Source organism: Neltuma alba, unplaced genomic scaffold (genome assembly GCF_004799145.2).
Source record: "Neltuma alba isolate B1F8T4 unplaced genomic scaffold, ASM479914v2 tig00004352_pilon, whole genome shotgun sequence".
Classification (NCBI taxonomy): domain Eukaryota; kingdom Viridiplantae; phylum Streptophyta; class Magnoliopsida; order Fabales; family Fabaceae; genus Neltuma; species Neltuma alba.
The window spans coordinates 3,597-20,800 of NW_021633669.1; the positions used below are offsets into that span (position 1 = coordinate 3,597).

Genomic DNA, 17,204 nt, shown 5'->3' on the forward strand with positions numbered 1-17,204 from the left:
GCTGCATGGGACTCTCTGTTTCTGGCATGGTACGGCACTAACGGTATCACAGGGAAATAAATGGAGCGAAGAACATCCAACATTCAAAGCAGCTACAGGAGGCTGGGTCCTCAAGTTCGCTCTGCTTCAGCATGTGCCCTGTTTCTATGTAAAACTTACAAAATCCAGCAAGGCATTTAATGACTGATTGGTTGACTTAGTCAAAGTGTGAGACACGAACCTTCTTCTGGATACACTTCCCTTCAGATTCATTAGAGTACTTTTAAATCCCTTCCACTTCCAATAGAGGAACGTGCATGAACTGACACATGTTATTTTTATTTTTATTTTTTGAAAAGCGAATAGAAAATAAATTAAGATTCCTTTTTCTCTAGAAAATCAAGCTTCATTTTGATGCAAGCATTTCATGCATAGCTGTTTTAAACAGCAAAAAGTTCTGGCAAATAAAAAGAAAGAAAAGAAAAGAAACAGCGAAAAGCTGCAATTTGTGAGAGATTTCTCATCATTAACTTTCTTTTCTGAATTAATGATGTAACAAAAGAAAAAAATAAATAGAAGCATCATTTAAATCCGCCCAAAACTCCACCATTGAATTAGATTGAACTAAATAAAACCTTTGCATTTTTTGTGTGTATTACGCTGCAAAATGGATTATGATCTTTGACATAAACAAAAGAACAATATTCTTTTTACTTTAACTTTTTTTTTAAAAAAAATAGCAATCTTCAGACTTAAGTATTCACTAACTTGGACTAATGTTAAACGTTGCATTCCTGATAATTAATATTCATGTTAATAACAAGCTAAATGTTAAATCAATTGAATTATCCATTTGAGTTCCTAACAAGATTTTAAATTCGAAATAGCAAGAGCATGATAAAAATATTATTGATTTGAATCTTGGTGCTCCCTCGCTGACATTTACGCAAAAAAAAGTTTCAATTTTTTTTTTTTGGCCATATCAGGTGCATGAATGTCAGTTGGAATATGATTATACATATCAGAGCGACTTCGCACGGGCAAATCATAGGATTCTTCAAATATCATCTCGCATCAAATTCCAAAAGAGGACACCTTGAATTTAAAATACTGTACAAACCCACTATAATTTACAAGATAACAAGACTTGATCTGTCAGCGCAAAAAGGAACCTGCAATTCCCAAATACAAAATTTAAAAAACTTGATCTTGCCAAGTCATTTTACACTGTGCATTGTATTTTATATAAAAAAGAACTAGTCAGTAGTCACTACTCGCTACTCTACCAAACTTAAAGTGCTTCAGAATAAACGACACCATGACGTTGAAACGACATCCTGTTCCTCGAAATTCTAGCGCATCAAACGACAGAGGCTACTGCCTCAACTCCTTACGGAGCTTCCGTGAGAACAACTGGCAAGCGTCCATGCACAAATCCATGGCTGCGGCTAAAGCCACGAAAGCCGCAGCATCCTCTGTGCAACTCACGAGTTGCACGCCGACCTCCACCTCCGGTTTGCTACACTTTCCCTCACCTGCCACCGTCGCCGACATTACGAACCCTCTGTATAAGAGTTCCTGTTCAAGCCCGAATTCCGACCCTGATCCAGACCCGGACCTCGATCCAGAACCCAAGTCCCAGCTGCCGTTCGGGCTGTCGATCGGAGTGACGCCGGAGGTGACGTCAATGACGAATTTCCCGCCATGTCGCGAGCTGATGGTGGAGGATGCGAGCATGACCGGAGCTGCGACGGCCGGAAGGATTTCGAACCGGTAACCGACAGCATTGGGGCTGTTATTTTCGCGCCACGCTTCCAGGCGGCCCCATGGCTTCCACGTCCCGTTGCCTCCGGGTCGGAGAATCAGCCACGCGCCGGGATTGGATCGGCTTACCAGGTGAGACCCCGGCGAGGGGACAAATGGAGTTATCATTGACGCCGCCGCTACGGGTGAACCGGACAAATCGTGCACTGTGATGGACCATCCTTTTCGCTCCGCTGAATGGTCTTTCTGATAAGTTAGTGAAGGCAACCAGCTTTTTGAATTGCTTGGCTCTGACATAGATGACCTGGAATAGATACGATACCCATTGATTGACATCCAAGAAAAGGAAAGAACAAAAATCCTAGCAGAATCGAAAGGTTCTCAGCTTCTCATATCCTTTTCTTGATCAGCTTGAACATTAACAGTTTACAATTACCGAGCCAAAAACTTGTAAGTCACTCACCTCGAACTCACACTGCGATCTCTGAAACTGAATTTGCAAGTGAATACGGGCTGCTTCACACTCGCTTGGATTTGAAACACCTGAGGGCTGCATTCTGGTTCACCGTCGAACCGGAACACGAATCTCGGGTCTGGTTCGGCGCGAACTGTAACATGCAATAACTGCCCCGACGAAGATGCTCTGTTTTTCCCACCAAGCGCAACCCAGCCGTTCTGAAACATACACGCTCGAAACTCAGCCATGTTCAGATCCAACGGCACAGAAATTTTGCCCAATAATTTGGCTGTATCGAATGAGCACGACGGAGTCTGCCGAGACTCATAAACGGAAATTTTCATTACTGGATTCTTGGTCGCCATAAGTTTCTCCATCTGAAGCTTGCTCAAATCGAAGATAGCAGCAACTGAGGGAGGGTAGGTCTCGTCGGTGTTTGACGAGACGATAGGAACGGTGGCGAAGTGATGATGCTGATGAGAATCGAAGTCCCTGAGTTGAATCCGGCAGAAATACGGGGAACTCGAGAGGGGTGCTTCACCGGGGACAGAAGACCTCGACGTCGCCGGAGATGTGATGGCGAAGTTTCCGATGAGGATCCGAACAAAAGGACACGGATCCATGGAGGTTTTCGGGTGTGTGGAATGAGGGAAGAATCGATAATAACGCAGTTATCGAGAGTGAAGACTGAAGTACATTGCTGGGTATGATAACTGAATTGGACAACCTGGAACAAGTTGGATTTTTTTCCTTTTGTCATAAACTTTATATTTTCAATACTTTTTTTGCCAACTATTTTCAATTTTTTTCTCTTTATAGTTGTGATAAGGACGAAGGGATAGGATGAAGAAATTCCTGTCCCCTAGTATAAATTAGAATAACTAAATATCCTTTTTATCATTTCATTCATGATATTATAATTATTTTTAATATGAAATTTCTCTTGGAATAAATAAAAGAAATTATAAGATTAAAATAAAAGTTGCACTATTTCCCATTAAAATAATAAAAAAAATTACATGGGACAAGAGTCCTACGTCATGACTCATAGATATGTAGTTTGCTGTAAATTTTATACATTGATTATATTGATATATTATCCCTGCTTATATTATTTAATTTTTATTTTGGTCCTAAATATAAAATTATAATCTATTTTGTTTTTATATTTATATATTTTTATAAGATAGTCCTTCTAATAATAGTAGTTCTAACAAATATATTTAATTACTAAGGATATTTTAGGAAAGATAACATCTATTTATTGTAAATAATTAATTTAACTTATTTTTTTAATCTCATCAAATTAATCAACTAGCTCTTATAATTAGTATCAGAGGTAATATTATGAATAATTCAATATATACTTTTTGGATGAGGGATCAAGTCATAACAAAAAGTCTGATTTTACGAGGCACGTATATTGTCTACAATGGTGTAACCGAAAAAATATCCATAAAGACCGAGGCTCATGAACTGTATTTGCTTTTTTTTATTATATCTTGTTTAATACTCCTCCGGTCCTTATTATAAGACCCCATTTGAATTTTTATTTGGTCCTAATTATAAGACCCCAATCCATTTTGTCTCTTATATTTATGCATTTTTTTCCAAGATAATCCTTCTAATAATGATAGTTTTAGCCAATATACTTAATTAGTAAGGATATTTTAGGAATGACAACACTTATTTATTATAAATAACCAACTTAACTTACTTCCTTAATCTTCTCAAATAAGTCAATTGGGTCTTATAATTAGACCGGAGAAGTAGTTGTAAGTGTTCTTTTAGTGATAAAAATATCCTTTGGCAAACAAAAAAAAAAGTAAAAAATCGACCTCGCTATCTCGCTGATTCGTATTTTTTAATTTTTACTTTTTATTATTAAAAATATATATATTTTTTTTATATTATCACGGCTCAAATTTTGAATCTCGCTCTCCTAATATCTCGCTCAAGATATAAGGGCATTTATTTATTTTTATTTTTTCACATTAACATGGCTAAAAGTTTTTCATATTTGCCTCTAATAAATAAAGGGTATTTTAAAAAAATGCTCTACGTTTTTTTCTCACCTATTTTTTTAATCGTGTTAAAATTGGTGGTCTTCATTTTAGTCCCTTAAACTTTTTTTTTCAGACCTAAGTGTATCTTCTTATAAGAGAAATCGTGTTAGAGATATTATTTGACACTAAATGTGATATATCTTTCAAATTCATCACATTAGAAGCAACTAAGTATCTTCGATTAACCCACCCTCATTGCTTTTTATCAAACTTTTAGTACATTAGGGCATTCTGTCATTTTATTTTCATTCATATGTGCATAATAGATCTTTTTGTAATAATATCAATACACATCATATATAATAAAACATACAAAAAATCACATTGTTCACGCCATATAAGGAGTATATTTTATTTCAAATTCATTATTATAATAAAATTGCTTATATATTTATATTTCTAAGTTAAAGCAGACACATAAATAGGTGACACGTTTGTGTTAATCCGTCTTTTGTTTGTATTAATAAAGTTGACGCGATGAACAATGACGACATTGATTTCGTTTTATGTAACCAATTAAAATGAAACATGTCTCAAAAACGCGTTAGCGTCTTAATAAAAATGTTAGCCATTGAATGAGTGGGAGAGGCTAGTTTTTCTTGGCCAAATTTGTGTGGAGGCTGGTGTGAAGTTTAATAATTGCAAATCTAATTAAATTAGCAGATATAATTTTATATGTTTAATGTTAATATCAAAGTATCACCGCAAAATTAAGAACTAAGTTACTACATTTGGTCCTAATTATAAGAGCTAGTTGACTAATTTGAGGAGATTAAAAAAAAAAGTTAAGTTAGTTATTTGTAATAAATAGATATTATCTTTCTTAAAATATCCTTGTTAATCAAGTGTATTAGCTAGAACTACCATTGTTAAAAGGACTATATTGGGAAAAAATGCATAAATATAACAAATAAAGTGGATTGGAGTCTTATATTTAAAATCAAAATAAAAGTCAAACAAAGTCTTATATTAAGGAATGAAGCTAGTATTTCATAATATACATTTTTTTAGCATGGGACAAGGTAAACCGCAATATGTCCTTATCCCTGTGACTTTTCTAAGACCACAATTGTCAGAAGGACTTTTTATTTTTATAAATTATATACATTGATATTAATAATTTGATCACATTCAAATTTCAAACTCAATATCAGCAATTCATAATTAATCAGCATCCAATTATTAAAGCTACTGGAGGCTAAATTTTGGGGAGAATGATTGAATGAAATAGTTTATTGCCTCTACATGTATAAAATTAACCACCACCTTCATCATGCCATGGCATTCAAAATTGAGATTATCAAGATGTTAATAAATGGTTATAATATTCCTGCAATTATTAATATTTAATAAACAATATTAATAACTATGCATAAAATAATAACTATATAATTTGCAGATATATGCAAAAATTTAACCACTTGGATAACAGCCAACCCATGATAAAAGAGATTTGTTCTTTAGGACTGGTTTTCTTAAAATAACAACTTCTGTGGAGGTTTTGGAATGGTCTTCACTTCGAACTTGCTAATTTTGATTTGCTTAATTGGTAATAAAATGTAAGGTTAATACAATTCCTCAAGTTTGTACTGATTATTTTGGTTTTGGTCTCTTAAGTATTTTTTGGTTTGAGGTCTCTCAAGTTTTAAACCATAGATTTTGGTTTCTCAAAAATGAAAAATGATCCTAATTTTTATTTAATTATATGAATAAATGTTTGAGATCAGAAGAAATTTTAGGAACCAAAACTTATGGTTTAAAAATTTAAAAAGTAAAACTAAAATAATAACAAATTTAAATTTGGGAGAGAGAGACATTGAGGTAATGAACTAATGACAACAATAACAAACTCATTATTATTCCATTGAGGCAAACGGGAAAAAAAAAATGCAAGTGCAAAGAGATCGAGACGATCTCATCGCCTCTCTATTATTTCTGAACCTTATTGCACTTTTCAGACGTCAAAATTCAAACTTGTCATGATAAGCAACAAGGCCGCCGCCAAACTGGTTAGGAAAACCACCATAGCCTCCGCCGCCTCCGATAAGAAGACCACCCAATGAACTTTCTCCATAAAACGATGGCACCGACGGCATTATCGAAACCCTCATTAACTCATCGGCCTTCTCAGCCACCTTTCTTCTTAACTCATGCATGGCCGCCACATATTGCTCTAACTCATCCAAATCCATCTCATCAATCGGTTCGTCCCACCAGTTCCCTCTATTCCATACCTTAGCCACATTCTCGATCTCCTCCAGTTGCTGCTTCTCCATCTCCAATGCCCTCGCTGCTTCTTCGTGTTGTCTATTAAGTTCTTCGTAAGACGCCGAACTGAACTCGCTCGCGTCGTTATTATCTTCTGCTCCACCACGGAGGTAGCGGCGGAGGACGGCTTCGACGTTGGGTTGGCCAAAGCAAAAGGCTTTGTCGGCCGGTGAGAACACGATCATGGCGATCTGAGCATTGCACAGGACGCAGAGCTCGCTGGCTTTCTTGAACAGTCCGGTGCGTCGTTTTGAGAAGGTGACTTGTTTGTTGGAGTCCTTGTCTATCTCCTTTATCTCGATCTTCTTGCGACCTGTGGTTGTGGATTTCTTGGTCTGTTTTATGATATCCATGGCTGATCAAGGAAAAATGATGATTTTTTGAAGAAGAAAGCGAGTGATCGAGGTAGGAAAAAAAGTTGTGCTACTAGGTCTTTATATATTATAAAAAGGTCTGTGTTTGAGTTAACTAATAACCCTACAATTTGTATCCCTCCAAAGATTTTGAATTACATAGATTATATAATATTGTATTATTATTTTAATATTTCAATATAGTTTGACTTAATTATTAGATATTAAATTATAATTATAATTAATATTAACATCTTGATCATTATGATAATGGATTTCAATTCCGTTCTTTTCTCCTTTGAAGAGGCTTTTTATTTCAGTCGATATTAAATGAGCCTTTAATTTACTTTTTTTTTAAATTATAGTTTTGACACTAATTATCATAAGGCAGTAAACATTTATGCTGATTAATTTAGATTATTTTTTTTTAATATAACCCTTCATTTATTACCATGATTAATTAAGAAAATTTTCTTGTAATTTGATTCCACTGAAAAATAAAGTAAATTATATATAGCCAAGAAAAAGATAAGTCAATATTTAAACTTTTGACAAATATTTAATCATATATAACTTACTAATAATATTAATATAATAGATAGAGATGGTAATTAATGGTTTGAGCCCTCTCCTAAAGTTAGGCAGGGAAATCTGTTACTTCCTTACCTATTGTTATCCTTCATATTAGGCTTATCTAAAAGGCTACCTCTGTTTCTAATATATTTTTCGCTAATGATTCGATTATTTTTGTAAAAGCTAACCTTTATAGTGTGAAGGTCTGTAGCCAAGTTAACAAGAACTTGATAGAGAATATGTTGTATTATATATATATATATATATATATATATTGATTTGATAATTTAAGTTTAATTCTTTTAATCAGAAGCACTCTGGAAATTATTTTGAACTTTAATTTCATTGAGTTTCTTTTTAATTGGTATAATTTAAATTTTAATTGTATGCAAATGTTTACTCTTCCCCCCCCCCCCCAACTACACAAATATTATATAGGAGGTACCGAACGAGTATTTCTATATATTGTCTTTTTAGTAAATGAGTATTTCTTTTTTTTTGGTGGGAAATGAGTATGAAATTTAAACACGTGATATTATTTATAATTTAAAAGTAATATATGATTTACAATAAATTATGTTTTATATTTATATTTATTTATTTTTTGAGAATTAAATTTTTGTTGACTTCTACCGACCCAATTTAAATTATATGAAGGAGTTAATATATAATGATGAAATTGATGATACTAGATTACCGAAAAGGGTATAATGAGAAGGAAAATTAATTAATTTTGTAGTGTGGTAAGAAAAATCTCAATAACAATAAAACGGATTGTAAATTGTGATTATTTTTCCACCTATCAAATGAGCCAATCAGTTTCGTTTTCTCTCGTACGTGTTGAATTGAGTCCTTTTTTCTTGGTAGAGATATACATACTAGAAATCAATACAATTAATTACTCAAGTATTTTGGATAAAAAAAATTAAATCTAGATTCAACATTTAATTGAAGATGATATCGCTTACAAGTCAACGCATGGCCCTTTTTTTTTTAAAAAAAAAACCCAGCCATGAGTTTGGAAATGTTTTTAAAAGATTATTTTAGTAATGATTATTGCATGTTAGCCGTATATATTCTTGCCTTGTCTGGGTGTAAAGAGCGATAAATTTTAACAGTAATAAGAAAATGAATGTGAGGCTGAAGCTTGTCTTTTGCTAATTTTTAATTTGGTTCCCTAACTCATCATTCAAAAGTAAAGATCGAGAATAATATATTATTGAAATATATTCTTGATCATATTAATGGAAATTGAATGAGTCATCAAATAAAAAGGTAATTATAATAGTAGACACTTGTTAATTAAAAGATTGTGAATGAGAAGAGAGATGGGTACGTATTATCCCATTACCCTTCTTAATTACTAGTGTATTTATTTGGCTGGATTTTAATTAGTTAATTTTTAAAGTAATATTTAATATCTGATATGGGTGGAATTGGAGTATTCTGAAGCCGGAATAAGATAACTTTCTTAATACCACCTCTGATTTTAATATAAAATCTTGTTGACTTTATTTTGGTCCAAATATAAGACTCCAATCCATTTTGTCTTTATTTATATCTTTTTTTCAAGATAGTCCCTAACAATAATAATTCTAATCAGTACACTTAATAATAAGGATTTTTAGAAGACAACACATATTTACTACAAATAACTAACTTAACTTTTTTTTTAATTTGTCAAATTAGTCAGCTCTTGTAATTAGGACCAAAGGTGTAATATCTTTTGCATGTATGGACTCAGACTGAATCTGTGTTCTTGTCCTAAACACCCACAACCCAAGTCATACAATGAACTACACTTGTTGGTTTCAGTTTAAATTTAATGGAATAATGATTTTCAGGAACTAAAAACTTTTTGCTTCAGAACAAAAGAACTGTAAGACCTAATCCTTAAAAACTTCACAAAACAACATAAAGACATCATATAATATTTATAAACTGTTTGTTAAGGATACACAAAACAGTGTTGTATACAGAGAGACACTATTATTGACATATTTTGTGTTGTATGTGTGTGTAGAGAGAGAGAGAGAGAGAGAAAACGGAACAGAGAAATGAACAAATTCAAACATTCATTGAGAAGATCATATACAAATATATAAATGGGGAGAATTATTTGCAATTACATGAAATATAACATTCTTCCAGAATCATGATCATCGGAAATTGAAATAAAAAAGCAAACCAAGGGAGGTATTGAACTTGAAGGCCAGTGAGGTCCTGGTTGATCATTAATGTGTCCCTCCGGAAAAAAACCCAAGAAGATCAGAACTGAGAAGTAAACTTAAAGATCCCCATGTCGTGGTTTTGGTAAATAAGGTTATTAAAGGCATCATCAGGAACAACACTGGACGAATTAGCAGCAACATTAATATTCTCAGCACCACCTAATAATAATTTGTTGTCAAAGACGTCATCGTAACGTCCGAACGATCCATAATCTTCCCCGAAATTAATGTGTGATGAACAAGACGCAAAACTCTTCTGCCTTAAAACATCCTTCTTAAGTTCCTCCATTGCAATCCTCAATTGCTGCAACTGATCAACTGAACCGATCTCATCGACTGGACTCTCCCACCAGAACTCTCTCTGCCTCGCCTTCCTCGTTCGATCGAGTTCTTCTCCTCTCTTCTTCTCCACCTCCAACTGGTTAAGAATCTGTGTTAACTGCAAATTGAGATTACAAACATTAGAATTCCGATGAGCACTAGTGATTGCTGTTGATGACGATGGGTCTGCATGCGAAGTAGATTTTCGAGCAGCTAGGTAACGATCGATTATGGATTCAACTCCTGGGTGGCCAAAAGAGAAAGCTTTGTTAGCTGGAGAGAATACTATCAGGGCGATTTCTATCCCACAAAGCGTGCAAAGTTCACTGGCTTTCTTGAACAATCCTGAACGGCGCTTGGAGAATGTAACTTGCAAATTACTTTTCTTTGGTATTTTCTCGATCGGAATCTTTTGACGACCTGAGCTACACTTTTTGTTCATCGCCATGTTTGAAAGAAAAAGAGAAGATGATGATAAGAAATGCTTCTTGCTAGGGGTTTAGGACTTGAGCGAGTTATTTGGAATGGAAACATGTGTGTATTTATATATGTGTTTGGTTTATGGCATTTGATTAACCAAATTAATTGTCCCATCTTAATGTTATATTATTGTTATTTATCATATAGTCCAGTGAGGGAGTTAGAAAATCTTTTATCTTAATGTCTATTATATACATTGTATGTGAAACCTCCTACACCTACATATACGCTAGTTGGCATTATAAAAAGATTGACTTTTGCAAATCATTTTAATTAATCATCGGATGTTATGGTACTATATTTTGACTTGTTGAGATTAAAATTAAAAAGTTAATTGAGTTGTTTCTGCAGTTACTTATCACGTTAATTGGACACACTGTCAAAATCTGTTGGAACTTAACTACACAAGGATATGTATGATCGATATTGAAGCCTTGTCTTGCACATATTTATTTTCATTAAGGCAATAATGGACATTATGGGTAAACAATAATGTATCATAAATCGTAACAATATAAGCAAATTAGAGGATATTCTTTAGTTGGAAAATATATAATTATATTGTTGACCATTATTTATATATACATATATTGTGCTGCTGTTTCTCTTAGGAAGGATGGAAATAGACGGGAGCGAGCTGACGTGCCTCTTGTTGCTTCTCCTGATGCTTCATTTCCTACCCTAATCATTTCATCCAATGGTCATGGACGTTTTATTGGTCAAAACGACATCGTTTTGAAAGAACGAATCAGACCCGTCATTCTTAATTAGACTCAATCCTAGTCGTTCATGGTTTATAATTTAAAACCATTGCCTTCCTCCTCGCATTTTGGCAAAAGATCGATGTTCACATAGTGGGGGTTTGAGCAAGTGCGGAAAACATATTTGAGGTAGATGCGAGATGCACGTAAAAGGCATGATTTTGGTAGTTTTTTGGATGATTATGAGTGCCAAAACGACGCAAATAGGCAGTGATATGATTAAAAAAAAACCATATCTTTTGCATTATTCATTTAGACTATCAAAGGGGCCAAGAGTTTTGAGGGTTGTTTCTGGGTTTATTGGTTACTCTGGGTTATAATGTTGCTGTGTTTCATGAATATTTTTGGTGTTTCTGGAACAAGAAGGTGAGGAACGGCTATGGCATGTGGCTTTGGTGGATATAGCGTATGTTTTTAATGTCTAAGGTGTGTGTGTGTTAGCATGATTTTGATGTTTTTTAAATGAATAAAATTGTGGTACTGCATTTGTGTTGATGATTGAGCGAACTGGCGTTGGCTAATATACGGGCTTCTTCCTAGCTTCCTTTACTTTCTTTTCTCTTGTTAGCTCTTTTGTTTTCCTCTATTTAGCTATTGCATTCCCCATATTTGGACTCGTGTGTTAGTCTTCCATTTTAATATATAAAATATATTACAGGTCAAACTTTTTTGAGCTTTATGATTCATAGTGTAAAATTTAATGTATTTTAGTAATTAACTTACAAATTATAAGTTGTTTGTTTTTTAAGTATGTATTTGCAGTGCTGTAAGAAATCAAAGTTTTGAACTTTATTTTTAACCATGAATTTTGATTTTTGCGTAAGATCCAATAGCCCAATTCCTATATGCCACCAGGCAGGAACATGAAAAGTAGGTAGGGAGGACTGGATACAGAGCGGAGAAGATGGGAGGGTACGCAGCTTGAGGTGGAAGAGGGCACAGACATGGGGTAGAGGGGGAATGCTGGAATACCTCTCAGTTTCTCATTTTGGATCTGGATGCCTTAGCCTCCTCCATTGTTTCTTAATTTTTTTCCTACTTTTCAGATATTTTTTTTTTTTATTATGAGATTCTACCTAAAATGAGTCATATTTTAATATTTTATGAAAATGATATATATCTTAATTTTTTTGCAATTCTTAAAGAATTGTATCTAAATTAAAAAAGAAATTACCCCAAAAATCACAAAAAATTTAAAACTACACCACTTTTTACTGATATGGATGTGTGATTCGTACAAAAAAGATAAAATTCGAAATGAAATTATTCGAGAAAGAGTAAGTGTGGCGCCGATTGAAAGAAAATAGTTTGAACATCACTTAAGATGGTTCAGGCATGTGCAGAGAAGGCCATTAGAGGCCCTTGTGAGAAGAGTAGATCAAGATAGTTTGAAGTACTATAAAAAAGGACAGAGGAAGGTCGAGAAATAACATTCAATGATGTCATTAAACGGGATCTCCTAGTTAACAATATACCTAAGAACTTGGTTGATAGAGCACATTAGCGTCGTACGATTCATGTAGCTGATCCCACCTGGTAGGATAAGGCTTGTTGTGTTGTTAACCACTTTTTACTGATATATATAAATATCAAAATATCACTATCTATGAAGAATTAATGATAAAAAATACGAAAAAAATATTTGGACTAAGAAAAAAATTAAAGGACAACAAAGGAGCAACTGAGATAAAAAAATCTCATTTTTTTTTTGTCTTGTAAAGAGATCAAATTTAGTGAGAAAATGAAATGAGTTTCACACCTTATTTCCTCTTCTACTTTTTCTTCCTGTCATTTTTTCACCCATTCTCAGGAGAAAACATATTTCTCCTCATATTTTTCATGTTAGTATGGGGATGCACGCAAATTCAATTTAACGAATTAATTTAATACATTAGCACGATTGTTGCTCAGAGTTTAAGAAATTACTCTTATGTATACACTATACACACACATGAAATGTAACCAGATGCCTTTTATTACAACCACATGAAACTACACGATGATTCAACGTAATTCTTCCTGACAGCATATAGAATGAAGCCACAAAGGAAGAACAGATCAACACATCCTATATCACTATAACAACACAAGACACTGACAATCCAAACCAAACCCAAAAAAAAAAGCATAATACTATAATAAAACAGATTTCAATCTCCAAACCTTGAAAAACTTCGCGTTAATTTCAAAGGGATCATAATCATTCTGACGAGGACTTACTTATTGTGCGTTTTTCAGTTCTATTTGAATTTTCGCACTAGAGTTTTCTCAAGAATTTAGAAGATCCAAACCCAAAGGAAACTAGAATAAAATAAACCCACAGTTTAATTTAAATCCTAATTATAGGGCATCATAATGATTCTGATGAGGACTTAATCATTGATCAGTAAAACCCTGGTGCTCCAAATCCATGGTGTGGTGGCACCATACTGCCATCAAACCCAGGAGGATTTTGAACCACCGCTGGCGGTGGCTGAAACAACTGATGTGGCAGTGGAGGCGGCGGAGCCACCGCATTCGAAGATGAACCTCCGACCAAAAACTGATTCGATGAGTTATTACTTGCACTCTGGATCAGCACCATCCTATCAGCCTGTCTCGTCACACTCCTCTTTAGCTCCTCCAACGCCGCCTTGAACTCCTCAAGCTGTGACCTCGTCATCTCCTCTATTGGGGCCGCCCACCAGCACTGACCCTATCAATTACAACATATTAATAACGGAACGAACAGGTTTGAATCTAAAGTCATTGAATTCTGAGTTAAAATTAAAGCTCCGTATATACTTGAGTGGCCTTTCGCATATGATTCAATTCATCAGTGCGCTTCTTCTCGTTGTCGAGCTGGGCAGAGACTTGAGTGAACTGGGTGATCAGGTCGCGAACGTTGGCGTTGCGGTGAGCCTCGATGAGTTGCATGGTGCCGGAGGTCTGTGGCGGTGGGGCTCGCGTGAGGTAGCGATCCACCACCGTGTCGACGCTGGGATGGCCGAAGGAGAAGACCTTATCTCCGGGGGAGAAGACGATGAGAGCAACCTCAGTACCACAAAGAGTACATAGCTCACTAGCTTTCTTGAAAAGCCCAGTGCGACGCTTCGAGAAAGTTACCTGCAGATTGCTCTCATTGCTCATCTTCTTCATCTCAATCTTCTGGCGACCCTTGCTCCTCCTTGAAGTCGACATGGCTGAGAAACCCTAAAATAACCAGAAAGAAAATGAATAAGTGAATTGAGGAATGATAATGGCAGAAAGGGTCAATTTATAGCCATTTTGTTGCGTAGAGATTCATATGTATTTTGGTTTTGGACGCAAAAACTAGCATTTGGCTGTGTCTCTTGTGTCAATCATTGCACCTTTTGGTTGCATTTAAATTCTTTCTGGGTTGAGAGATTTCAGAATCTCTCTCTGCATGGCTTATATGGCAGGAACTTCAATGGGAAAACAAGTATTGTCTCAGAGGCAGCTAATAGGATGATCATAGCCTATTCAGCTGTTTACAGAGAAAATGGATCTAGAAATTTCAGAATATTTCCTTACGTAATCTTGTTCTTATCCTTTTTGAAACAAAATGTGTATATACGTATGTATTTAATGGTTATTGGTGAGCCAGTAAAGAAAGTATTTAACTTATATTTATGTGCCCGAACAATGTACGTACATATATATATATATACATATATATTTCTTTGATTACACTCTTTAGATATATTTTATTCATTAAATGTTATATATGAAATAATATCAAGATCAAAGTATTCATGCAGCTACATAGGTACTTATGTTACTAGTATAAGAGTTAGTTAAAGATTGAATTTAATCCTATATGTAAAACTTTATCAATCTATTTTATTTTCTCTATACTCATCATATTTTTCCAAACTATCCCATTGATTGTAGATGTAAGAAAATTTGCATTCAAGAATAGTTTCAACACAAATGTTTTGATAGGATTTTTTTTATTGAAAATTTGATAGGGTGTTTTACGGAAAACAAACATATTTTTTTTTATAAATAACTAATTTAACTAGTTTTTTTAATTATGTATTTTTCTAAATTAGGTAAGTAGATTTTATATTAAGTATAGAGATAGTATATCACATCAAAAGTTTACCGAAAATATTGCTTTACATATATATATATATATTTAAATATGCATGCATGATCATAACCCTGTGCATTCATCATATATTTGTATTTTACGGGTATGTATTTATAACCAAAGTGCTATGATCTATTCACATTAATCCATCCCCTAGTTAGTGATTCCATTCATCTTCTACTGATACTCATAAAAGTCCTGTACGATTTGACTTACAAAAAATGGAATTCAATGTGGAGTAGTCTCGCTACAAAAAGATGTCTGTGGGCCCTAGGCGGATCCAAGATCTTATTTTCTTTTTCCTTTCCATTTGGATCTTCTTGCACTTAGAAATAATCCCTTAAAAATTCACTTAGTCGTAGTAGTATACATATAGAGCTCAAAATCCTCTGTTTAGTTAGACGTTGATCTTCAAGTAGTAGTATCCATAGCATTCATCAAGTTCAGATTTCAGAAGCTCCCCACAGAAACTTAACAAACATACTGTGTTTGGATTTTTAATTTAGTCCTCTTTATACATGTCACTGATAGTTACAGATAGAAATTGGTTTTCTTCCCGTGTCTGTAGAATATGAAGCAAACTTTGCCAATATTCATGTCTAATGGTCCAAAGACCAAAACCTTGTTAGAATACTATACGGTAACTTAGAGCCAAGACAGGGTCTATAGAACTTGTTTCTTGGATATTAGGGTACCAGGGTCTCTCGTCTAGTCTCCGGATGATTTAAAAATCATAATATCTCCATTGTGCTTGTCTAAACATACAGTAATTTTATTCTTAAAGTAATCAGAAGTCAGAACAATCAAATCAAGGGGAGTGGATAAAGCTACCTACTCTAGTTATTCTATAACTAAATCCTTTGGTATACACCAATTTTTTTTTTTTTTTTAATGTATTGTGGCTTTGCTTTTGTTTTCTGTGATCTTCCGGTGCAAAGTTTAGAGAAGGTGAAAAATGAACAATATAGTGTTTGTCCTGTTTATAAACCATGAAACCCGTTTTACACTACATGGTGTGTCATAACGTGAGGCTCACAGTTCAGTCAATTCAATGCTACTATGATGATTTCAGTGTGTAAAATTGATGTAGGTAGACCAATTTACTACCATCCTTAGATTTATTTAATTAAGTTCTTACTCGAACAACGTGAAAAAAAAACTAATGTAAATTTGTTTACCTGCATTAGTGTTTTAGCTTCATCACAGGTAGAATTTTTTCATATGTAAGATGAGAGAGAGACAGAGAGTCCTGTCAAGGGGAAAAAAAAAACAGTGGGTTTTGATATACCTGAGACAAGTGGACCAAAAACATTATTTCAAGGAAAAAAATGACCCAAAATGAAGTCAACTTTTGAAAATCAAAATCATTAATTTTAAATTTAAAGGACCAAAATTAAAATGATGTTAGACTTTAAAAACTAAAGATGTTCCATATACATTTACTGTATTATACTATTATGTGAAACTTTGTTTTTGTATTTCTGTTTCCTGTGTGACGCCTTGGAGAGATAATAACTTAAGTTTTTTTTTCCGGTAAAAATGTAATTTTTTTGACATTTCAACCCTATAAGGTACTTGGCCTCGGGGGGAAAAAAAACAACCACATCGAAGTATGCAGAGAATATCTAAAAGACAGATGAAGTCACATAGAATCTAACAAAACAGGGGAAACGCAGAGGGAATGTTGAACTAACGAGAGAACCTTTTAATGTGGTTTGAAGAGAACTATATTGTTAACAACTTATGGTGGCCATGACCCTTACATTTTCATACTACTTCTATTAGTTCTCTAGGATATCTAGGGAGTTATTAGTATCACTAGCATCTAAGTTCAAAAACTGAAAATTTGAAACAA

At 34.1% G+C, this 17,204-nt stretch overlaps 4 protein-coding genes across 4 annotated transcripts; all 4 read right to left on the reverse strand.

Moving 5' to 3' along the window:
• Nucleotides 1-1,280: 1,280 nt before the first annotated feature.
• Nucleotides 1,281-2,875, reverse strand: LOC114744380 (uncharacterized). Its single transcript, XM_028932552.1, has 2 exons — nt 2,207-2,875; nt 1,281-2,047 (listed from the first exon to the last, which is right to left on the reverse strand). The coding sequence occupies exons 1-2, from the start codon at nt 2,821-2,823 to the stop codon at nt 1,354-1,356; spliced, it is 1,311 nt and encodes a 436-aa protein (XP_028788385.1). The 5' UTR covers nt 2,824-2,875; the 3' UTR covers nt 1,281-1,353.
• Nucleotides 2,876-6,227: 3,352 nt separating this feature from the next.
• LOC114744375 (agamous-like MADS-box protein AGL62) lies at nt 6,228-6,887 on the reverse strand. The gene has a single exon (XM_028932548.1). The coding sequence runs from the start codon at nt 6,885-6,887 to the stop codon at nt 6,228-6,230; it is 660 nt and encodes a 219-aa protein (XP_028788381.1).
• Nucleotides 6,888-9,728: 2,841 nt separating this feature from the next.
• Nucleotides 9,729-10,460, reverse strand: LOC114744376 (agamous-like MADS-box protein AGL61). The gene has a single exon (XM_028932549.1). The coding sequence runs from the start codon at nt 10,458-10,460 to the stop codon at nt 9,729-9,731; it is 732 nt and encodes a 243-aa protein (XP_028788382.1).
• A 3,176-nt stretch (nt 10,461-13,636) lies between these two features.
• On the reverse strand, nt 13,637-14,433 carry LOC114744377 (agamous-like MADS-box protein AGL62). The gene is made up of 2 exons (XM_028932550.1): nt 14,038-14,433; nt 13,637-13,948 (listed from the first exon to the last, which is right to left on the reverse strand). Exons 1-2 carry the CDS (start codon nt 14,431-14,433, stop codon nt 13,637-13,639), a joined length of 708 nt encoding a protein of 235 aa, XP_028788383.1.
• Between the last annotated feature and the right edge of the window lie 2,771 nt (nt 14,434-17,204).